This window comes from Mycena indigotica (assembly GCF_014461135.1).
Source record: "Mycena indigotica strain 171206Taipei chromosome Unknown Mind.scaff0001, whole genome shotgun sequence".
Taxonomy (NCBI): domain Eukaryota; kingdom Fungi; phylum Basidiomycota; class Agaricomycetes; order Agaricales; family Mycenaceae; genus Mycena; species Mycena indigotica.
The window spans coordinates 1,479,143-1,500,994 of NW_023503000.1; the positions used below are offsets into that span (position 1 = coordinate 1,479,143).

Below are 21,852 nucleotides of genomic sequence, written 5' to 3' on the forward strand. Positions count from 1 at the left end.
TACAGTGCCTTCCGCAACCTGTCGACGACGCTAAAATCGAAGGCTGCTATATTGTCGAGATGCACGATATGCCTGAAGATGTCGAAGAACTCTTAAAGTTGCTTTACCGCGTGTTGGTCTTTCAAACTCGCAGCTAGAAATGTGTGTGGTGATCTTCTCGCAGCGTCCTAGCGGAGGAGCCCTCGTATCCGTTTAACACACTCTCTGCACTATTGCGCCTTTCTTGCAAGTACGAATTCCGCGAAGTCCAAAGGCTGGTGACGGAACGACTCATTGCGTTTTGTCCAATCACTCTCCAAGGCTACGAAAAGCTATTTTTTGATGAGCCAGGCGCAGCCAAGGGATGGTGTGGGTGCTGACCAATATCCGTTGTCGATGTACTTCGACATCGTATCCCTCGCTCGGGAGACCTCAACATTCTCGCTGCTACCTTGTGCTTTGTTTCGTATCATCGTACAATGCTCTTTGGTATGTGTTCCCCTTAAATTTACATCCATGGGTGTCATCACTAGCCATCAGGATGAGATTTTCGCAGCAACGCAAGCTGAATTCCGCGGTGGCAGTCTGCCCGCCTCTGATCTCCACACCGTCATCAAGGGTCGCGACAAGCTCATCCGAGCACAATGGGACCGTGATAAAACATTCGGCTTTTTGTTCTACGACTACAAGAGCTGCTCTGGCGACTGTCCTCAGAGGAGAGAGAAAATATGGCGAGCGGTCGTTACTCGGGAGGACAATTTTGCATACTCAATGTCGCCTGAGGCTGCGGACTTCGTGTCCTTGTCGAGCTGCTTTGCTTGCATCACCAACGCACCCAAGAAGCTAGCACAAGGCCGCCAGAAGCTTTGGGATGACCTCCCAAGTTTCTTTGGGCTGCCGCCGTGGTCGGAACTCCTTGCCAACTCAGAATAATGGCTCTGTCTCTTTCTTGTACTCGAAAATGAACATGATCACCCTCTTGCACGTTGATTTAACTTGGCTAGTAGCCTTCTGTATACTTTGTGAGGAGCAGTATTTTCCAATGGTGCTGCCGTTATAGAAATGAAGGTCAAAGGGGGGTTGAATATGCGACTAGGTATACAGGCATCAAGCTTAAGTAGTAAATTGAGAGCCAAACTCCGAATCCGAAAAAGATTGGAAGGCTAGAAGCAGTTATAGATCTTGCAACCCCGAGGCGGAGCAGCAGTCTCTCGTGTTGGCATAGACTCGAGTATTGTGTCGTGGGAAAACTCCTCAACGATGTCTCGAGACGTATCGTTAATGGCGTTGGCGACGTTCCAGCGAGCCGTTGTTCTGCGCATGGATGAAGGACGCATGCTGTCTTGCAGTGTCGCTTTAGGCACAGGTGCCGCCTCAGCGAGAGGCAATACGGCCGCATACGCAGCTACGAGTGCAATAACTTCCAGCAAATCAGACCCGTTTTCAATAGGAATGGAACCCGTACCCAAAGAGTATATATACATTTCAAGAGGAGAATGAAAGGCGGTGTTCAGCCAAAAAGATGTAGGCTAGGCTTGAAGAGTGGGTTGCTCTACGGTCAAGGAAAGTAGCAGATTTATACCATTTGAAGCTTGAGACAAGGTTACTAGTGTTGTTGTGAGAGGACAAGGCCTGGGGTCGGACATAAGCCAGACTGTCGTTACCACCATGATGGTTATTTGGGGCACAAGTCGCTGTTGTTCATGGTCGAAAGAACTGTTGAAGACAAGGGCAACCAGTCCACCAGTCCCAACGCAAGTCACGGATTGCCATCACTTATTCTCATCCCACAAATGTGGACGTGAGATATTTTCAAAACGCCTTTCATCGGGTTATAGAAATCGGTTTAGTTTTTAACTCGGTTTCTGACAACCGAACAGATACATATTCTCCAGCCCTGCACAGAAAGACAAGTTAGAAAAGGAAAGAAAGGTATTGGGAAAGGAGAAGAGCCGGGGTTTACCTATGAGGAGAAGCGGCTCCGCACTAGGCTGTCGATACGGTCCCGGACGAAGTCTAAGCAGAGACATCGGCTTGATAAGTGGTGGTGGTGGTGATCAAGGGCAGATAATGCAAAGGAATTGAATGCAAAAAAAGCGGGGTATATACTCTTCAATTGAGATTTTGTAGCTTCATCCAGTCATTGTCGTTGATGCTGGCGTTGAAATTGACGCCTTTTCCTCGCCACCACTTCCGTGCAGCGTCTCCTCCGCCTATCGCATCCTCGAGGGCTTGTCGGACAATCAGTGCAAGTTGAACTGAGGAGAAGTAAGAACCACCTTCTTCGATGTCGCAAAGCCGGTATTGCAGCGAAAGACGGGATTTGTTCCACCATTCGAGGACCTAATCGAGTGAGGCAACGATGGAGAGCAAGAAGACGCAGCACTACCTCGGGCCTGTTGTGTCTTGTTGGGCCGATTAGCGTTTCGGTGTCAAATATGAGCTGGAGCCCGCTGTTCAGCCACCAATCGAGGACTTGTACCTACAACGGGGTTGAGAATGGTCGTGCTGTCGAGAGGGAGAGTGACTTTTCCATGACATGATGCGTTGTGCAATGCCTGAGAGATTGAGGCCGGACTGGGTGCCGCAATAAGGTCGGGATGCTGCTCGATGTTGTTTTTCCACCACGAAAGGACCTCGAGCCGGCCGTGGAGCGACGCTTTTACGGGAATGACGTCGTTCTTGAACAGGGTTTTGAATATCGAGCTATCGGACTGCCGAGCGGATTCGAGAAGAAGGTACTCCAGGACGTTGATGTAGCCAAAACGGATGGCCAAATCAGTGCCAAGGGTGGATGGGTGTTTTATTGGGACGACAGCATGAATTGAGGGGAGATGGCCGGTGAGCATGGCTTCGTCTGTCGGGGAGGCTGCTGCCCAGGCAGAGGGACGAGGTAATGAAGTCGGTACACCAACGGCACGAGCAAGTTCCCAGTCTCCAACGTGGTCCATAATGTCTGCTAGTATTTCCACCGGTAAATCTGGCCCAACATGCCGGAGCTTGGAGGACTGGTGGTTGGGGATGGGATTTGTGGCGATGGGACTGCGCCGGAAGTGATATGTAACGAGATCGTGGTGAGTTAAACGCGAAGCCAAGTCTTCATCTGACCCTAGGGTGGACAAGTTGCGCGCCTCGAGGAAAAGGAGGAGCTCGGTATGGCATAGCTTGCGGTAGGCAGTGATAACACGAACTTCAACTGGCAAGTCATGCGTGGAAGAGGGTGAGGGCGGGATCAGCGCTTCGCCCATTGTGGTTCGGAGAGACATTCATTCTTTGTTCAACTCCACCACCATCTCTTACTCGGGCTATCTACACACAACCAGCTCAAACATGACCCCTGCGTCTCCCGTTACGGCCATCTCGGGCATTGACAATCGAGGCACTTACCGACATGCCCAAGGAACGTATTAATGTTCACCAGCTTGTTTTGCGCATCTTCGCTCAGGCCAAGGTCTCTCACCAAGCCACGCACATCCTCAACCCCATAATCCAACAAAGCCCTCAAATCAGCTGGAAATAAGGTGGACCGCGTTCCATCGGCTTTCAAAACTGGCATCATTGGCTCGTCGAGGTCGTTAATTCTAAGCTGTGCGTTCTTTTTGCGCGCTGCACTATTACTGAGCGATGTCTTTGCTTCCCGCAGTTGCGCCTTGTTGTTCACAGACTGCTGCTTCAGGCTGATGGGGAAGAGCTGCTGAAGCTGAACGTTAACCTCCGATTCGACTTGAGTTGTAATCTCTTTTCGAATAAACTCAAGCAGGTCCTCCCTGTCCTTGTGTCAACCGCGGTGCTTGCTCGGAGGGGTACACACACTTCAGGTTGGCTGCAATCCTCTCTTTGACCTCGTCCCGTGCCTCCCGTTTGAATTGCTGGATTTCCTGCTGCGATTTCTTGTGTTCTTCCCTGATCTGCTTCCGCAACGACTGAATCTCCGGTAGCACGTCAGGCTATGAAGCATGAGCTTGCCAACACATTCGACTATTTGGCACACACCACACATGCGGCCAATCCTGCCGACTTTTCATTCAAGGTCTCGAAAGTCGTTCCACTACAAGCGTCAGCAATTATCTCTACAGCTGTTAGGCCTACACTGCAGAAAGGGAGAGCTTGATTTCTTCAATGACGTTTTTCGTCGCCGTTTCTGTTGTCTGTCGTGGACGAGGTGTAGCTAGATGGCTCATGGTAAACTGGTCCTCAGACCCTCACGAGATCTCCTCGTGGCCTTAAGAAGTATTGGTGGACTAAAATCGGGTTGACATCGTAAAAGGTACAAGCAAGACTACCTAATTATAACTAAGACTACGAAACCACTGACGCAATGAACTGGGCTTCATAATTGAAGGCCGTCACGGCCTCCATGTCTGAATCCCGATCTGCCCTCCACTCACGGCGCTGCAGTGAGCAAGCGAGATCGCTGAATGCTTTAGCACAACAGAGGTGACCCCCGGGGTAGGCGAAGAAGATTTGGCGATGGGTGAATATGGACTCGATGTACGCGCCGCCGGTGGTGGGGAAGTTGTCGAGTTGTGAGTGGATGGATTGCAGAAACTCGCAACCTTGGAAGGAAGGCGAGCTTGGTGTCGATGGGCCGTCGTGCTATGAGGGGTCAAATTTTAAACTAAGTTGACCAAGTATTCCCTACTTCGACCATCATATAGTCGTTGTCGACGATGTACACGTCGGGACTTGCGTTTTCCTATCTCAAGGAACAATTAGCAAGGGAAAGAGGTAAAACGGACCACGCACTGGCTTCGCGATTTCCAGAGCACGTAATAGTTCACAGAGATGTGAGTCGGTCGCATCCATTGTGAAAGCCTGCGAAATGGTCAGTTATCCGGTTTCGAGCGGCTCTGTACACTGAACTGAGTTCATTACTGTGGCCGTCATGAGAGGAGGGAGAGAGATTGCTCTTTGGGGTGTAAAGCTGGCACGCCGTATCCTGACGATCAGGCGACATGTAGACCGCGAGGCTTTGATAGTAGCGATGATCCGTTGAGATTAGCTGGCTGTAAAGAATTAGGTTCTGAATCGATAAGAGTGGGAGAGAAATCAGAGAGAAGATTCCGTCCGCAAATGCGGACGAAGTCATCCGAGGGCGCCATGAAAGGCCCCGCGTCAAGAAAAAATGTGTGATACAGGTATTTCATCAAGAAAAAGGTCAACAGGCACGGAGAGTCCGACTCACTTTACCGAGTACTTCATGCCTTGCACCACTTCTACAATGAAATTCCGGAAGTCGAAGGCGGGAGGAAAGCGGGAAACGGGCTGTCACGATCACGCGTTTTGTCACTGTTACGCGCTTTCTGCTGCTTTCTGACGGTCATGTTCATTCGACTTCTGCGATCCATCCTCGCCCTCTATACCCTCGCCGCCGTTATACACACAACCCACTTCTTTATTATTGCGCCGTTACACTCCGCTGTTTCCTCCATCGTCACACACCTCTCACCACACTTCCTCTCGCTCAGACTGTCTCGGCCAATTCTCTCCCGACGCGAAAACGAGCCCGTTTCCCCGCCAATAGACACTCAAGCTCTCTTCAAAAGCGACGATCTCATTCACTGGAAATCCTCCGACTTCTCTCTGCAGCATGGGTTCGGTCATGACTCGCCCGTCGCCATGAGCGAGTCGCTGTTTCTCTCCAAGGCGTTCGCCAATTCGATGCAACCCAGCAAAATCTTGCCGTTCTTCTACCGTGCCAGTGGCTCTTTCAAAGACAAGGACATCACCATTACGACGCTCGTCACCAGCAACCGATTCCAAGTGTTTGGGCAACTAGTGGAGCATTACTCAGGTTCCTGATCTCTTGTTATTGACTCGTGCTTTTCTTACTCCTGCAAAGGTCCTATTTCGGCTACTATACATATCAGAAACTCGACAGAACATGTCAAAGACCTGCTTAACTCTCTGCGTACCTTGTATCTCTCGTCTCCAAAGATGGCCACAAACGTAGATGTCCATCTCGTCATAGATGGTAAGTGGTCTCTATAACTTTTGCCTTGATTAACTCTTAGCGTAGCATTTGATCGCCAATTCAACACCTGGCGCAACATAGCACGTTTCTTTGCCCGAACCGACTTCGTCATGATGCTCGATATCGACTTCTTTCCTTGTACCGACTTTCGCTCGTCTATCCTCAACAACCCAGCAGCGATGTCAAAACTCCAAAGCGGAACTGCGGCACTAGTCCTGCCGGCGTTCGAATATCCGGTCCACGAAGATGGAATAGACGCAACCAAGTTCCCTCGTTCAAAAGCCTCTCTCGTCCCTCTTGTTCATACCGGAAGAATTGGCATGTTTCATGCCAGCTGGGCTCTTGGCCATGGTTCCACCGACTACGATCGCTTTCTTGCTGCTGGACCAGGCGAAATTTATAAGGTGACCAAGTACCAGGCAGCCTATGAGCCGTACATCGTCTTCAAAAGAGATGGACCTCCTTGGTTTGTTGCGCTCCTCTATGTCGATGAAACTCATGGCTTCTCCGTAGGTGTGACGAGCGTTTCGTTGGCTATGGTGGAAACAAGGCTGCATGTCTATTCGAGATGTACCTGTCGGGTATCTCGTACTACGTATTAACGGACCATTTCCTGATCCACCAGAATCACCTCTATGAAGAGACAGCGCGTCGGGCGGAGGTGAACCCACCTGTTTCGTTTGCTTTGCAGATTAACTCAAGACTGTTCATAGCGCAAGTACAATCGCAAAATCTACACGGAATTCAAAGAGGAGGCGTGTCTTCGATACCTGAAGCGGTTCCGATATGACAATACGACGCGAGGACAAAATGCGAGGGTCGAGTGCAGGAAATTTCGGTCACAGCTTCCCTGAAAAAATTAGTAATTGATTGTTCTCGGTCCGGAGTGCCGATTGCTGATCGTATAAGTTTTAATCGCCGGACCGTGAGCAAAAAGGCATGGCTCAACCCAAGATCCTCATCGTTGGTGTGTGTTTACGCGAGCGATTTCCCCGAGTGATTTCGACGATGTGGCAGGCGAGATTGTCTGGGCAGGGGAGGACGTCCAGCAGCTTCTAGCGCCCGTCTCCCAAGTTATCGTGCGCCACAAATGTTCTCTGTTGTTGGTTCTCACACGTTGTACGTTCATCCAGACATATAACTCGCAAGACCGCAAGGACTTTTTAGAGGGCTTCAACCAAGGCGGCAAGTATGATGGCGTCGTCGGCATCTTCAGAGACAACACATCGGCCGACCACATTGGGTTCTTCGATAAGGAGCTCATAGATGGCTTTCCTTCGTCCGTCAAGTGGATTGCCCATAATGGCGCGGGCTACGACCAAATCGATGTTCATGCGTGCAAAGCGAAGGGTGTGTTGATTTGTTCCTCCTTCTCCTTTCCTGACTTGACCTCAGGCATCACTGTGTCGAACACACCGGGGGCAGTAGACGATGCTAGTGCCACCACAGCGCTCTACCTCCTCATCTCCACTCTCCGCCAGTACTCCATAAGCGAGCGCTCTCTCCGCGAGGGTAATTGGAAGCCCAAAGGACTGAACAAGATCAGCCACGACCTCACGGGGCGGACGCTCGCTATTCTTGGTCTGGGTGGAATCGGTATGCGCTTGGCAGAACTCGCCCATGCCTTCCCCATGCGGATCATCTACCACTCGAGAAATAAAGTTGCAGGGGCCCCCGGGTGGTGTGAGTATTACCCCGACGTCGAGAAGCTGTTGGCCGAAGCGGACGTGTTGAGTGTACATGTCCCACTTCGGTCAGAAACTGTGGGGCTGGTTGGCGAGAAATGGATACGGCTGCTCAAGCGGGGGTCAATCATCATAAACACCGCACGCGGTAAAGTTATCGACGAGGACGCCATGATCAGGGCTCTCGAGGATGGGCATGTGAGTGTCGACTGATCACTAGAAGAACGCGCTAATTGGCTCTTAAGCTCGCTTCAGTTGGGCTAGATGTGTTCCCGAATGAACCGGAGGTCAATCCGCGGCTACTCGAGTTCCCCAACATCACCCTCCTTCCGCATATGGGCACCGAGAATCAAGATACCCAGCGCAAGATGGAGGTTCGAGCGCTAACCAACCTGCGAGACTTCCTTGTTGCGGGGAAAGGAAAGGACATTGTACCCGAGTTGAAGTAACCTGGAAGACATAGGACCAATCCATAGCTGATACTTGGTCTTCTTCACGCGAGATTATAATTCGAGGTTTTCGTCGCTGTTGGATTTCACCACGCGAAAAACAACTCCGTAAAAATACGCCTCCACCATGGCTCAGCCGCCGTCAGCTTCCCGTATGCTACTTTCCCGTCAATCACGGTTGCTACCACCCTCGTTCCTAGTATTTCCGCCGCTGGGATGCGCATAATGTCGTGATCCAACACTACAAAGTCAGCTCGTTTGGAAATGGTCAGAGAGCCGAGTTCATTTTCTGCGAAAGAGGCGTAGGCAGCATCGAGCGTCATCCCTTTGAGGGCCTGGGTGCGAGTAAGGCGCTCATTTGGGAACCTGCATGTCGAATTAGAGTGGTGTGTTTTCAAACAGCATATATTCGTACCAACCACCAGGTCCATGCGGCGAGTCGCCATCCACATCCAGACGCGTCACTGCGGCAAAGAAACCAAGCAATGGATTTACACCTTCAACGGGAAAGTCTGAACCCAAAGGCAGAACATGCTGGGGCGAAGCCCTGGACGATGATTCAAAGTAGCCAAATAAAAATAATCTAGCTTACTGCAGAAGGGTTTGATATGCGTAGGCGCCTGTTATGCGTTCAGGTCCAAGTCGTGCTTCCGCATAGGACATGTCGCTTGTAGCGTGGGTTGGCTGAACACTCGCAATAACTAGATTCAATTCAGTCGCCAACGTTGTTGGAAAGGCGCAGCAAAAACTACCTCCAAGACGACCAATGCGTTCAAGGTCGGAGGACTGCATAATTTGGGCGTGCTCAATTCGTGGCCGGAAAGCGGCAACATTGGTGCCGTCTGCCAGAATATTCTCAAAAACGTCCAGGACAACCTTGTTTGCGCGATCGCCAATGCAATGGACATTCTTTCGATTTGGCTCAGCTAAGTTATATTCAGTAGCAGTAGCAACTTACCACTTGTAGTTTTGCATCCCAAGCAGCACGTATAAGCTGATCCATCGCCTCTGGGGAGCTCCGCATGATGCCTCGCGTCTCGGGTTTGTCGCTATACGCGTCAAGCAATGCGGCGCCCCAAGAACCAATGGCACCTAAACCAGGGTAAAAAACGAAGGAGCAAACAAGAAACTGCTCACCATCTGTGAATAACTTGACACTTCTCAAGGTCAACCGCCCGTGTCGGCCGTAGCTCTCCAGACGCTCGATTTTGGAGGGTTCCCAGTTAGTGTAGTTTTCCGCAAACGGCGCCGCCATAAGGTATAGCCTAATCTGCTCGTGCGTGAGCGTCGCGTGGGGAGGACAACAGCGGGAGTAGGCTTGCAGGGAGATTTCCGGCTTCGGCCATTCTACATCAAATCAACAAAGCAGCATTGTCAGTGAAACGAGAACATGCTCTTTGAGAAAAGCCACTGAAGCAGGGTCTGTTGCCGCGTCGTGCACACTCGTCAATCCGTATTTGAGAGCTTCAGAGACCGCTGCATTAAAGAAGTCGAGGTATTGATCGGAGGACCAGGGCGGGTTGGGTATAAGGGCCATGGCGTTGTCGAGAAAAATGCCCGTAGGATTTCCGTCTGAATCGCGCACAATGCTGCCCCCTTCGATTTCAGAGTCCTTTGGAAATGGTTGCATGAGCTCTAGAGCACTGACAAAATTGCTCGACGCGATAAGCATTGTTGTATGGCTGTTCGCTTACCGTTCGGAGACCCACGCAGCATGGACGTCGACGCGATATAACAAGATAGGACGACCTTTCAATACTGGATCGCGTGAGAGGTCTTCCTACAGAAGTTTGAGTATAAGTACGCAGAGGAGAAAAAGTATATTACGCACCGCGGTTGGAAATGTCGAGCCCCACCGATTTTGGTCCCAGCCCATTCCTTCTATCCAACGATTTGGGTCCTGGTGTACTTTGGGATGCGCAACAATGTAAGCTTTGATTCGTTCGACCACTTCCTCAATTGAGTTGGCGCCATCCAGCTGTAGCTGCATCTTGTAGCCTTGCTGGAGCAGGTGGGCGTGCGCGTCAGCCAACCCAGGTACGATGATCTGCCCAGGTGGAATGTGGTGAATGTTGGAACCGAAGATTCGGTCAAGCCAACCCCGGTTTTGCAGTAGTACGGCTGTGAATTGAGCTGGAGGACTACTTGAAAGCAAAGTAAATAACCTTCATCCGCGACGGCAGAGATGCGTCCATTTTCAACAGAGATACATTCAGCTATTGGAGTATTGTCGTCGACGGTGTAAACCGCGTTATGGGAGCATAGTGTGTAGCTCTTCTGGGTCTGAAGCTGGTAGACACGTGAAAGAACGAGCGCTACGGCCACAGAACGGAGAACCCATGACAGACTTGGCCAAGGGTGCGAGTTGGTTGGACTAATATGTTGATTCTGCTTGACGTCGGTCATGATCACGGGACAGCGAATAGCATTCAAAACTACACTATGACTACAGGACTCTGGAGGACTCCTAGGGCAAGAATAAGCACATAGTCCAAGCGACAAGGAGTAAGTTCAGAGTAGAAAGGCTAATCAACGCCCGAGGGCTAAGCAACAGCTTCTAGTTGATATTTTTTTTGTTCTTGGTCTCATCGCAAATATGGTAGCAAGGACCGCGAAACTCACACATTCCTATGATAGGTACAGTCAGCATAGGTTTTCACGAAAGCAAGGAGGGTTCAGAAAGGGTGCCCGAGATATTGAGCTGTGGCGGGCATTTTCGGCATGTAGGTACGAAGACCGTCGTGTAAAGCATCATAAGAGGGTGAACGGAACGGAACTCACATGGAACCGCAAGCATGAGATGCCATCCACTACCTGAATCCCAACGGAAGACCTCTGCGAATAAAGTCAGCGATATGTTGCAAAGCAGACAGCGAAGGATCAGAGAATTATAAAAAAAACAGCCATGGAATTGTCGTCAAGGCCCGGAGGCTCAGGCGGTAATTCCTTTTATTTCATCGGTAGGCAAGGGGTAAACAACGACACTCACCAGTTATATCACGCCATCTTCGCCCTGGAGGACCTGAAATTGTCTTAGTCTGGATACGAATAGGTGAACGCAGAAGGGATCAGAAGGGGTGCCCGAAGAAATGAGCTGTGGCGGGCATTTTCGGCATGCAGGTACGAAGACCGTCGTGAAAAAGCATCATATGCAGTGGATGGAGGAGAGAACGCACATCGAGACGACCTAGAAAAGCGTCAGCACTCAGTAATTAAGCGGCTCGTAGTAAAGAAATCAGAATATATAAAAATACAGCCATGGAATTTTCGTCAAAGCCGAAGCTCAGGCGGTAATTCCTCTTTTTTCATCAACAAAAGCGAGAAAAAGACTACTCACCAGTGTGGCTAGACGGTCGGTTGAAGGGCGAAGCTGCAACAAGTGTTAACGACGGTAAAAAAGACAAAAACGGAAGCAAGTTCAGAATTGTGCAAATAAAAGCATAGCCATTGGCTCAGATACTCTAGTTTGATTTGTATACGATTCATCGCGATGGAAGGTAGAAGGGAGTAGAGGCTGAACGGTACCTGGGGCAATGCGGCGGGAATCTAAAAAAAAAATGTTAGCGCAAGGCATCGAAGAAGGACAAGCAGAAAAGTCAGTGTAACTATGACAAAAAGAGGCCTCTTCGTGTAAGACACTCGGCACAGAAATAGGTATCATCCCGCAAGAGGTGGAGAAATGCTCACGCACCAGGAGGGATGTGGTGAACGATGTATTTGACGGTCCTCCCTGTTAAAGCGGTCAAGCTCGTAGCTGAGGGAGCTCTAATGATGGTCGTAGAAACAAGTGCGCTGTCTCGTGGAAGAGGACATAGTGAGAGTTGGAGAATGAAAAGCAAGAGAGTTTTGGAAAAAATAGTGGAGGTGTCACAAGTCACGTTTCTCATTTGATGTGATGCGCATCACGTGGGTAACTACCTTCCCCACATCCGATAAAGTTTCTATCATAGGACGGCGAATCGCTCTATCGACGCGGCCTCGTGGTCTACACATGTCGCTTATAATGAAGCATGTCTGATGTGAATGTACTGTCGGCTTTTGTCCTTCAAGATCGACTCACCCAAACTCCCACAAAACTCTCGATGCGCGCAACTACAGCAGATGCCAGAAGGCCGAGGCTCACCATCACAACATCCATGCCGTCTGCGACACATCAGCCTCCGACCCAGAATCCGCCATTCAACTTCGCGTTGACACCAGAACTTATTGCCGTTGGTGAACTGGTATCGGCCATGAAACGCGTCGTGAATGTCCTCGGGACCACATTCGACTCTCTGGACGAGCAGACTGAGCGCGTTACTACCCTCGCTCCCGCTTTGAAGGCCTCAGAACAAGTGCGTTATTGCCTCTTTTTGCAGCGCTCTAGTTCAAATATTCTCCTTGCACAGTTGAAGAAGCTTCGGGAAGAGTTATCGCGACAACTTATGGAGCAGAAACTGCGGAGCCTGGAGGTTCGGCAGATGCTCGACGAGGCAGTTAAGCAGTCGTTATCCCAGCAGGTTACGGACCACGTCAAGATGGTGGTAGCTCAAAAGGTCAAGGAGAAGGTTGCACAAGAGGTAGATGGCACGTTCAAAATGGTTTTATTGGGTCTGATACTCATTGTCCAGCTAAGCATGCAAATCCCACAACGCTTGCGTCAAGGAATCAAGACTCATAAACGACAGATCTTAGAAGTCCAGTGTAGTCTTCACAACTCGTATGATGTCGTTGCTCTATCTTACTCTCTCCTTATTACATTTTTTTAGTGAGGCGCGGCAGCATAATTCCGTTCTTGGGTCCAACTCGTTGACGGAAACGCTTCGTCCCCTTCTTCGGCCACTTCCGACCGCAGAGCAATCGCCAATAACACGGGGACCATCGCCAACGGCCACTTCTGCCACGGTTATCGATGAGCCTTCTCCAACCGCTTCACCTTTGTTCCCGCGGGACCTGAAATCTCTATTTGCTCTGAAATCAGAGGAGGCTGAGACGTTGGTCAAGGAGTACGGACTAGAGCACACTCATTCACCCGTTACGCCGCTTTCGGCTGCAGGAAAAGCACCGATAGTGGATGATTCTCATGAGCGTAATCTCAACAAGTTTATGGCACACATTGGCGTAAGTCGTGCGTGAACTATGACCCTCCGTTGATAAGCCCAAACTAATCTTGGCCAGGTCGTCGGTTTGGAAATCCACACCTCCCCAAACTCCGCGTCGTCATTCCCGGAGGAGAACGAATCGCCATTGCCTCTTATTATTAGTATACGCCGCACCTTGTAATTGGGTTTGGGGGACCAAATGAACTCTTTAACAGATTAGATTTCGGTCCGAACCAGGATAATAATGGATTGATACCCACGCTCTTCAGCCGACATTGCCAACGTGGAGCGGCCAAATACTTAGGTGGAACCGCGTTTTCGATGATTAGAGGTAACCTACAGTGATTTGCCAAGTCCTGTGTGCTTATCCAAGCAGCTGAGATCCCGAAAAGGCAATGCAACGTTCTTGGTCGTGTGCCATTTAACGAACGTGCGCGATACAAAGGCTGAAAGGGGAAAATGAGATATAGCGCACGCGAGCATTTCTTGAACTTGGAAAGCGACCTCCTCGACGCTCGTGTGTGGGTCCTTCTCTCTCATGGCCACCATCTACGCTGCCAGTTGTAATCCGCATCGCTCTGCCCGACGAGCCCGCTCCCCCTCTGAAAGCTCGTCAGCCTCTGAATACACGCCGCTGCCCCCAAAGTCGAATGATCTTCCAACTAGCGCTCCAAGCGCCAAACGCGGTCGGAAGCCAGCCGTTCTTAGCCGTACAGCGCGTGAAGCCCAGCGTAAACTGAACCACAGCATAATTGAAAAGGCAAGCAACAGCAATGGTATAGGACTCGTCTTGACTGATAGAAACAGGCACGACGGACCAAGATTAACGAAGCATTAGCGACGCTGAAGCAGCTTGTTCCCCCTAATTATGGTCAGCCTGCGATAGCACCAGAAGAAGCAGAAGAAGCGGAGGACGACGGCAAGAAGAAAAAGGGAGGCAAGCGCGAGGAAAAAGAAAAGGAGTTCAAACTTGAGATACTCGTCCGCACTGTCAGCTTTATGCAAGACCTCATCGAACGCGTCAATGTGCTCGAGGCCGCTGAGGCTGGTCCATCATGCTCTACTTGCAAGCGCAAACGGTCTGGGGAAGAAGAAGAAATAGATGAGGGGCGTGTAGGCAGGCGGCGTCAAGAGGGTGACTTCTCTTTGCCTCCCATTTCATCGTGGTTGCCGTCGCCAGAATTCTCGTCTCATTTGCCTTCGCCTCCGTCTTCCACCCACGTTGCTCCGGCACAACCACCAACCCAGCTGCCTCCTGCTCTGAGTCTGGGCCCTGGAGCTGCTCACTCCCTGCAGTCGATACTTTCACCAGAGGAAGAACACGCCGCGTCGATGTTGCTGGAAATAAGAGGGTCTCGCGACATACAGACACCAGCGACACTTCTTGGCTTGGGCAAACGATAGAACAATGTTCAGGGGAAAAGGACATTGTATTATTTTTCTTTTGTACTGTAGAATGACTGTTTCAGTAAAAAAATCGACATGCCGTTTCCTCGTCACCGTCGAAACGACACTTCCTAGCCTGACTTGGTCTGGGAACCGCAGGACCCGAAGGTCACTGGCACTGACTACGACGGTCGGGAGGTCTACATCGGTCAGCGTGGCATTGGCTCCTGGAAGAGTTGGCCCGTCACAAATTTTCAGGCTTTATAGTGTTCTGTGACATTGATGATGATCAGATGGAAAAAGAAGCTGTCGAGATGCCACGATGTCGCCGATGCTGCTTGACCACAAATTGTTGTGGGCGTTCCGACCCAAGTTCCAACATGAAGCTCGACCGCTCCCGATGTGAACAGTGAGAAGCGTCCCCCTGCTTCTAACCGACCTCCATGTCGTTGGCTGTTGTTGGCCCCTCACGGAACTATTTCTGTGGAATGGAACCATGGCGAGCCAACATTGTCGGTCCGCTGAACTACAGTGGTAGATGTGCGGACAAAAGGAGTGTATCAATTCTTACTTATCCTATCTTTAGATACCATTCCAGTTCAACCCGAACTTCCCGAACTTCCCAACTTGCGACTGGCAATGTACTATAACTTCAGCGTTTCCCACCGTCCGGTGCTCTTCAATAGACTGTCTTCTGTGGCTTCTGCTATGTTCCTGCAATACTAAGCGCAACCGAGTTACCGCGGATGTCTCCACAAAACCTGCTTGGTGTTCCGATCCACCACGTCTACAAATCAGTTCACCCGACCGATATGAACCCCTCTGTTCTAAAATCACGCAAGCTGTCCTCTTCATCTCCTCCTCCCTCCCCGCCTTTTCGATGCCAGTCGTCCTCCGGAAAAGGCTTCTCTTGATTCCTGGATTCGCACTCTTCGTCACGTTCTTTTATCTTTTTCAGCAAAACCATTACCAGGTTTATTCGTTCTTGTTACTGAGAAGACATGCTTGACACGGATGAAGATAGGCAATGTGCTTTCTAGTGTTACGCGTCCCCTCTGGGATAAAAGCGAGGGGCCAACGGTTGTGGTCCCCCATTATTATGCTGAAGGACTACCGGTGGATGACCATGGTACGCAATGATCCCCTAGCCCATCATTCTGTACTCACGCATCCAGTCTGTCAACTTCATGGCTGGAAAACACGCAGCAATGCAGTGCAAGTTTTCGACGCTGTCCTGGTCAGCACCGAATTGGAGTTGCTGGAGATTCGCCTCCACGAGCTCGACCCTTTTGTCGATCGATTCTTCATTTTTTTTTTTTTTTTTTTTTTCCCGTTATTTGGCCTTTACATTAATGTATGGTAGCCATTACATTGCACGCATGTATATAACTCCTTCGCTTTCTCTCCTTTTTTTTTGCTGTCCCTCGGTATCTTGCCCGTTCAGCCAATAGCGCTCGGGCGGCGGCGTGAAGTGGGGTATGAATAGTGTCCTGTATATTATAAAAATCAGTATATAATTGGTCTCACCTTTCTCGCTCGTCCCTCTTGTCGCTGCCGCTCTTCCCACTTTCCACTGTCTGTCGTCCCCTTTTGGTCTTCATCCAAATGGTCTCGCCTCTCTGGCCAGCGTCGGCAGGTCGCCTTCTTTGGGCTTCACCGTGATCTTCAATTTCGATATCATGTCGAGGAAGTCGTCGCCATGTTTCTTCGTCTGGTCGAGTGGTTCGCTAAGGTTGCGGTGGACTGCTCGGAACCTCCCCGTCCTGTATATATACCACATTAGCGGTTCCATGAGTTTTCCCGCTCCGAGCAACTTCTTGATGACCCTTGTGTCCCTGCCTCCGTCGTTGTACAGCCTCCTTCTCGCTTCCTCGTGCGCGCTACAGTGGAGGAGATAATGCGCCACAGTTTCGTCCGCTTGCCTGCAGCACGGGCAGATCGGGGAGTCGGCTTTCTTGATCCGATGCAGGTGCTTTGCGAGTGTGCAGTGCCCCGACCGCAGTTGGAGCATTATCGTCGCGTAAGATTTCGGAACACTGGTGTACAGCTTGAGGTACGATCCCTTTACCAGTCCTGGGTCGTACTGCATCGTGTGCTGGTACCTCTTCGATTTCCTCCATCTCTCCGCCACCCTCTGCTTTCTCTTTGCGTTCAGCATCTGTCTCACCGCAGCTTTGCTCAGCGGTAGCTCCGGGTGGTATGCCTTCGGCAAGTCGGCCAGGTCCGTGACGTCCCCCGCTGCCGCCTTCTTTGCCTCCTTGTCCGCTTGCTCGTTGCCTGGGATATCAATGTGACCTGGTGCCCAACGTATAGTCAGTGTAATGTCGCTGTGAATAGAATTTAAGTGGGAAAACTTCTCGTGCCAGTCGTCCCATATCCAACTGGACGGCGTTGACTTTGTCGAGTCGATTCTTCATTGTCGAGTCCAACGCGACATTCACCGGCCTCCCCAAAGACCTTGCCTTTTCCCAACACCGCTTCCGTTTCGCCAAGTTTGACCATAAGATCAGCTACAAGCTCATTCCGGGGTTTCCCCTCACTGCAGACCAGTCCCCGTTCGAGCAAGAAAACCACGTGCGGCTGGAGATGACCAACTTCATACGGACATACATCGCGGAGTCGTCGTTGCCAGAGCCGCTGGTCATCATGGCTGATGTCGACGAGATACCGGCCGCCCACACAATCAAGCTGCTGCGGATGTGTGATTTCGGGAAGTCGATCCATCTCCAGCTGCGCAACTATGTCTACAGGTGAACTCTCCCGAGTTGGCCAAAATCCCCGCTGATGTGCGTTTCGCCCAGCTTCGAGTGGTTCGTTGGGTTGCGTGCCTCGGTCCACCAATGGGCTCAAGACACATACTACCGCCACGGGCAGAGCGGCGACACTGTTCTTGCTGACGCTGGATGGCACTGTTCCTACTGTTTTCGATTTCTCTCTGAATATGTTGTCAAAATGCGCGGGTTTTCTCATGCAGACCGCATCGCTGGTCGCATCCACCTTCTGGATCCCGCCCGCATCCAGGGTACGATATGCAAAGGGAAAAACATATTTGGGATGCTTCCAGAAGCGTATAATGTTACTTTGCCTCTTTTTTTTCTCGATCCGCTGCTCATCCTTTGCCAGTATGTCGACCTCTTATCCCAGCTTAGTCTTGAACCGTATGTAGTTTTCCAGGCTTCACAGATTCTTACGAATACGTTTGTCTAGGTTAAAGACCGGCGTCCACCTTCCACTCTTCCTGGTCGAGCAAGCAGAACGCTTCAAGTTCTTGTTACCTGGCGGATGTCTACGAGAAGATCGACCAAACCAATAACTCTCAGGCCATCAATATCGGGTTATGCTCGACTACGAGCTCAATCGTGGTATGCAGGTGAGTATTGGAGCTATTACAGGCTAATATGCTGAGTACTGAATAAAGATAGAAACCGCTATAGATCAAGGTCATGGTCATTAGTATCGTGTAGGCAGTCATGGTCGTGTCGTGCGTTTGTCGTAAGGGTGGTAATTCGGGGGGGTCCTATTGACCGAGGGCGTTGAAGAGCCTGCGCCAGGCGAGCCATAGCGAGGATATGATTGGGGATTCGAGATCTGCCGCATGGGGAGGCCAGGCGCTGCAAGGCTGGGCGGCATAACGAGTTTCGAGGGCATCACAGTGGGGTATTTCTGAGTATGGCGGGTCCCAGAATGCGAGGGTTGGGTCATATCGCTCCGCATGTTGTTGTCATTATATCCGGAATGGCGTAGCTCTTCCTCATAATTGTTATGACTGTGTTGTGGTTTCCGGTAGCTCGTTCGGCCGCGATCCGTGTGTGGTGGACTATAACTACTCTGAGGGAGTTGCGGAACACCGCTGATGTCGACTGATTGACGTCGCTTGGCACGAGATGGCGACTCGGGGGAGTAGATTTGAGCAGACTGGCGCCCTAAGTTTCCAGAACGACGATTCATCTTTTCGCCGAACTCGTGAGCCCCTATGTCAGCAGAAAGTGGCGAGAAAAGCAGGCCATCAGGCTGGGTGTTGAGCGTCAAAGCTGGGGCCTTGTCGATGGATTGCATAGAAGTCCAATGTTCTCCGCTCGAAGGAAAAGCTTCAACAGATCGTGCAGTAACAGCCCTCTGCGGTTGTGGCGTGACGAATGCTCTGGAGCGGCTAGGTCCGGAAGCAGATTGACCGACGATCTGGGGAGTAGCGGGAATCAGACGACCAGGGGGTGTTGCTCTTGACGGTGCAACGCCATGAGTAGAAACTGAAGGCAACTCGGTGTCGCTAAGAGGACCATGGCCAGCGGACGATGGAGGGTTTGTACTGGGCGGGAATATGCGGCCGAAAAGACTTTCTCCGTCAATGGGAGATTGCGGCATCGGTGGAGCTGGGGTGGTATAGTAGGAAGATTGCGGCGCGACGGGCGGCGAAGTTAGACGGGTTGAATGTCGCATCTTGTGAGATGGTCGGTTTTGCCGCGAGCTGCGATGTTCATCGAAGACCGAAAGCGGAGCAACAATGTCGAGTTGATCCTCTCCTGGGATACGGCAATGATTTCGGGCAGCAAATATCGAGGGTGGAGGAGGGTCATCGAAGGTCATGTCGTGTTGAGTCAAAAATCCATAATCTGCATCCATGTCACGAGACCGATGCCGAGATTGCGTCTTTTTCCTCTTGGGAGGCTTAGAAGTGAGGCGCTCCTCGTCTTCGGCTTCAGCAGCAGACTGAGACACACGGCTATACACGCTGCGCCACCACGAGCGCTGCGGTTTGTGGCTCGGAGTTCGGCGGGTCTCAGGAACCTGCCCAATGTGTCCGCGACCAGGAATATCTGTGTTTGTGTTACACGACTTCGACCAAACGCAAAGAAAGACGCACGTGATCCGTAACCACGACGTTCAAGTTCTCGCTCGATTTGGATTTCCAAGTCTTCACTCTTCTCCCGCCGCTCATCACCGGGAAGCTTAAGCCATGGGATGTCGTTGGCAGCCAGAGCGCGTGGTGAGAGAAGGCCTTTCTCCAAATCACGCTGCTCAGCTTTGTCGTCCATAGCTTTGCTTGTGGGCAAGTTTGATGGACGAGGCCGGCCAAAAGCGCTCTCGTAGTGACCAAATCGACGTGCCCCTCTGTCCGGAGTCGGCTCACGGCCCCTTATTTTGTCGATGATATACACCCATCCTATGCGTATTTCCCTAAATGTCTCGCGGAAATCTAAAGCATGGCCAAGAGAACGGAGTCGTGGTGTTGGTGTGGGAGGTGGTAATTTGGACTTCGGGTCGTGGAACGGCCTATATGGCTTATACGAGAATGCCTTGATATGCAGGAAAGCAAACAGCCTATAATTAACCAAATCAGATAAGTGATCGGGTACGACAATGGACGAACATCATCTCAAATGTTTCCAAAAGAGCACCCTTGAAGCAGGAAGATCAAAAAATAGGTCAAAATAATATCTTGGGGACGCACAATACCGATGTTGATGTCCTCACTTGTCATATAGGTGGTCTGCGATAGATAAGATGGTAGACATCGACCAGACAAGAGTACTGACATCTTTGATGACCCCTAGCATGGCCAGTACGGACAAGAAGGTGCTCTGCCAGAAAGTAAGGAACACGACGGCTTTGATGGCGAACAGCTTGAGGATGGGCTTCTGGGGTGCTAGAAACTGGGAAACGGGAAAGTACAGCTGGAGCAGACAGTACATGGCGATGGAAACCGACAGGGACACGAGAGCAATGATCTGTTCCCATGTTCAGACAAGAAAAAAAATCAAAGCAGGAAGACCCACATAAACATAGCCCCATTTTGGATTAAACGAGCCCTCGCAGTACCATCCGAGATAGTTCAGAATGACGGCGGCCAACGTAGTTCTGCAAGTGTTTGGTGGGGGGAGTACTAGTGGAAAGGGGAGGACATACAGAGGCCGGATCACACAATATTGAAGCACACCCCACTTCATCAGCTGAAGGAAGTACAGACCATCCTGAGGTCAACGTCAGTGGGGAGAGCGAGTAACAGTGTTATTACGCTCACCGCGGGCTTATACTTGACAAAGCCAAAAGGAAACATCCACTTGGTGGGCTCTTCACCTCGAGCGACACGCTCTGCATCAACTTCACGGGATAAACCAACTTTGCGGAAGATTTCTCGTTGCTCGTCGGGATTTGGCGAAAGATAGGTTAGAAGCAGGTAGAAAAAGGCTGTCAGAACAGTGGACTCGTAGGCATCCCGGACGAGAAGTAATGGGGTGGCGTGATTCTGCGTAGATTCAGCTTATATGTGCCAAACGAGAGGAACGGATAGCGCACCCAGAAGAAATAAGACGCAAGACTAATGACCGCGTAGATTGGAACCATGAACAGGAGCCGGATTATATCTGAAAAGAGTCAGCGTGTGGGAGACAAGACCGATGAGTGCTACATCGTTGTTCGCGTTTCTAACAAAAAAGTTAGCTGAAGACTATGAGCTATCCAGCGACGCACATTCGTATACCATTGCAGATGCTTGTTGACGAGCCAGAAGGACGTTATAATGGCGACGATGGTGAAGAAACTGGCGATCTAGAGCCGGATTGACTTTTCAATAACATATTTTGCTGTTTACACTCACAATCCACCCGACATGATGGGCCTGGAGATATTCTTGAGATATGATAGCACCCGAAGGAAGGCAACATACCTGGAAAACGAGATTGCCGTCCTTGAGTAACGGCGGAGAGCTAGGAGAGGTTTCCGCATGACAAGTTTCTCCCATCGGTCTCCGGGTCCGCAAAAATAGTCGTAAGAAAAGTCGTGAAGTTGAACAACGAGGCGGGCCTGGTGCTTGAAGCTGCTCTCTCTTCAGTGCACAATGACGGAAGGCACCCCGAGTCACAGAATGTCACGCGTCCAAGCCTTTCGCCGCCATCAGGTCCGCGTTCCAGTTGGACCTCGTCATCGCAAGTTCTGTGCTTCGAAAGAGCTCCATGCGGCTCCTTATCGTACCAGAAAACCACTTAGTCGTCTTCTGGAGGCTATAGGCAAATCAGCTTCCTGAAGGTCAATACAAGTCATTTTGACAGCTGTTGGCAAAATTATAGGCCACCTCGAATTTTCGTCACTCAAGGATTGACGGGTGATTTGCCCCAATCTGGCTATGCGCTCCACAAATCCATTTGCTGGCAAGCAGCCGAGTGTGGAGAATGTATGGTGGTCACCAGTGACATCTCAAGCTTGGGTGGCCTACAGCTGGAAACCAAAAACCATCAGTATTTCTCCCCCGTTTGCCACCGTTTTCTCAAGACTCGGAGCGCCGCGTACCATGTGAGGCAAGA

At 50.8% G+C, this 21,852-nt stretch overlaps 10 protein-coding genes across 10 annotated transcripts; 5 read left to right on the forward strand and 5 right to left on the reverse strand.

The window, feature by feature from the left end:
- Positions 1–2,091: 2,091 nt before the first annotated feature.
- On the reverse strand, positions 2,092–3,242 carry MIND_00031800 (uncharacterized protein; the record flags this gene model as incomplete). Its single annotated transcript, XM_037357287.1, has 3 exons — positions 2,508–3,242; positions 2,369–2,461; positions 2,092–2,322 (listed from the first exon to the last, which is right to left on the reverse strand). The coding sequence occupies exons 1-3, from the start codon at positions 3,225–3,227 to the stop codon at positions 2,092–2,094; spliced, it is 1,044 nt and encodes a 347-aa protein (XP_037225197.1). The 5' UTR covers positions 3,228–3,242.
- Positions 3,243–3,284: 42 nt separating this feature from the next.
- MIND_00031900 (uncharacterized protein) lies at positions 3,285–4,160 on the reverse strand (the record flags this gene model as incomplete). Its single annotated transcript, XM_037357288.1, has 5 exons — positions 3,285–3,316; positions 3,367–3,746; positions 3,793–3,926; positions 3,973–4,027; positions 4,069–4,160. 5 exons carry the CDS (start codon positions 4,158–4,160, stop codon positions 3,285–3,287), a joined length of 693 nt encoding a protein of 230 aa, XP_037225198.1.
- Positions 4,161–4,278: 118 nt separating this feature from the next.
- Positions 4,279–4,866, reverse strand: MIND_00032000 (uncharacterized protein; the record flags this gene model as incomplete). The annotated part of the gene is made up of 4 exons (XM_037357289.1): positions 4,279–4,575; positions 4,622–4,675; positions 4,726–4,794; positions 4,843–4,866. The coding sequence occupies 4 exons, from the start codon at positions 4,864–4,866 to the stop codon at positions 4,279–4,281; spliced, it is 444 nt and encodes a 147-aa protein (XP_037225199.1).
- A 435-nt stretch (positions 4,867–5,301) lies between these two features.
- MIND_00032100 (uncharacterized protein) lies at positions 5,302–6,807 on the forward strand (the record flags this gene model as incomplete). The annotated part of the gene is made up of 5 exons (XM_037357290.1): positions 5,302–5,773; positions 5,822–5,953; positions 5,999–6,419; positions 6,467–6,614; positions 6,667–6,807. 5 exons carry the CDS (start codon positions 5,302–5,304, stop codon positions 6,805–6,807), a joined length of 1,314 nt encoding a protein of 437 aa, XP_037225200.1.
- An 85-nt stretch (positions 6,808–6,892) lies between these two features.
- On the forward strand, positions 6,893–8,087 carry MIND_00032200 (2-hydroxyacid dehydrogenase; the record flags this gene model as incomplete). Its single annotated transcript, XM_037357291.1, has 5 exons — positions 6,893–6,920; positions 6,971–7,032; positions 7,087–7,303; positions 7,349–7,836; positions 7,884–8,087. 5 exons carry the CDS (start codon positions 6,893–6,895, stop codon positions 8,085–8,087), a joined length of 999 nt encoding a protein of 332 aa, XP_037225201.1.
- An 86-nt stretch (positions 8,088–8,173) lies between these two features.
- MIND_00032300 (Amidohydrolase 3) lies at positions 8,174–10,493 on the reverse strand (the record flags this gene model as incomplete). The annotated part of the gene is made up of 11 exons (XM_037357292.1): positions 8,174–8,453; positions 8,503–8,634; positions 8,680–8,788; positions 8,840–8,996; positions 9,046–9,179; positions 9,225–9,357; positions 9,393–9,434; positions 9,478–9,730; positions 9,782–9,867; positions 9,919–10,208; positions 10,253–10,493. The coding sequence occupies 11 exons, from the start codon at positions 10,491–10,493 to the stop codon at positions 8,174–8,176; spliced, it is 1,857 nt and encodes a 618-aa protein (XP_037225202.1).
- Positions 10,494–12,097: 1,604 nt separating this feature from the next.
- Positions 12,098–13,349, forward strand: MIND_00032400 (uncharacterized protein; the record flags this gene model as incomplete). The annotated part of the gene is made up of 5 exons (XM_037357293.1): positions 12,098–12,421; positions 12,476–12,646; positions 12,698–12,786; positions 12,836–13,187; positions 13,245–13,349. 5 exons carry the CDS (start codon positions 12,098–12,100, stop codon positions 13,347–13,349), a joined length of 1,041 nt encoding a protein of 346 aa, XP_037225203.1.
- A 357-nt stretch (positions 13,350–13,706) lies between these two features.
- Positions 13,707–14,572, forward strand: MIND_00032500 (BHLH domain-containing protein; the record flags this gene model as incomplete). Its single annotated transcript, XM_037357294.1, has 2 exons — positions 13,707–13,928; positions 13,976–14,572. The coding sequence occupies 2 exons, from the start codon at positions 13,707–13,709 to the stop codon at positions 14,570–14,572; spliced, it is 819 nt and encodes a 272-aa protein (XP_037225204.1).
- Positions 14,573–17,140: 2,568 nt separating this feature from the next.
- On the forward strand, positions 17,141–18,008 carry MIND_00032600 (Glycosyltransferase family 17 protein; the record flags this gene model as incomplete). Its single annotated transcript, XM_037357295.1, has 6 exons — positions 17,141–17,304; positions 17,356–17,629; positions 17,678–17,712; positions 17,762–17,818; positions 17,875–17,924; positions 17,977–18,008. The coding sequence occupies 6 exons, from the start codon at positions 17,141–17,143 to the stop codon at positions 18,006–18,008; spliced, it is 612 nt and encodes a 203-aa protein (XP_037225205.1).
- A 14-nt stretch (positions 18,009–18,022) lies between these two features.
- Positions 18,023–21,368, reverse strand: MIND_00032700 (uncharacterized protein; the record flags this gene model as incomplete). Its single annotated transcript, XM_037357296.1, has 13 exons — positions 21,219–21,368; positions 21,150–21,170; positions 21,023–21,100; positions 20,961–20,976; positions 20,849–20,916; positions 20,574–20,798; positions 20,459–20,523; positions 20,329–20,410; positions 20,089–20,280; positions 20,004–20,042; positions 19,923–19,951; positions 19,416–19,873; positions 18,023–19,368 (listed from the first exon to the last, which is right to left on the reverse strand). The coding sequence occupies exons 1-13, from the start codon at positions 21,291–21,293 to the stop codon at positions 18,023–18,025; spliced, it is 2,694 nt and encodes an 897-aa protein (XP_037225206.1). The 5' UTR covers positions 21,294–21,368.
- Positions 21,369–21,852: the final 484 nt, after the last annotated feature.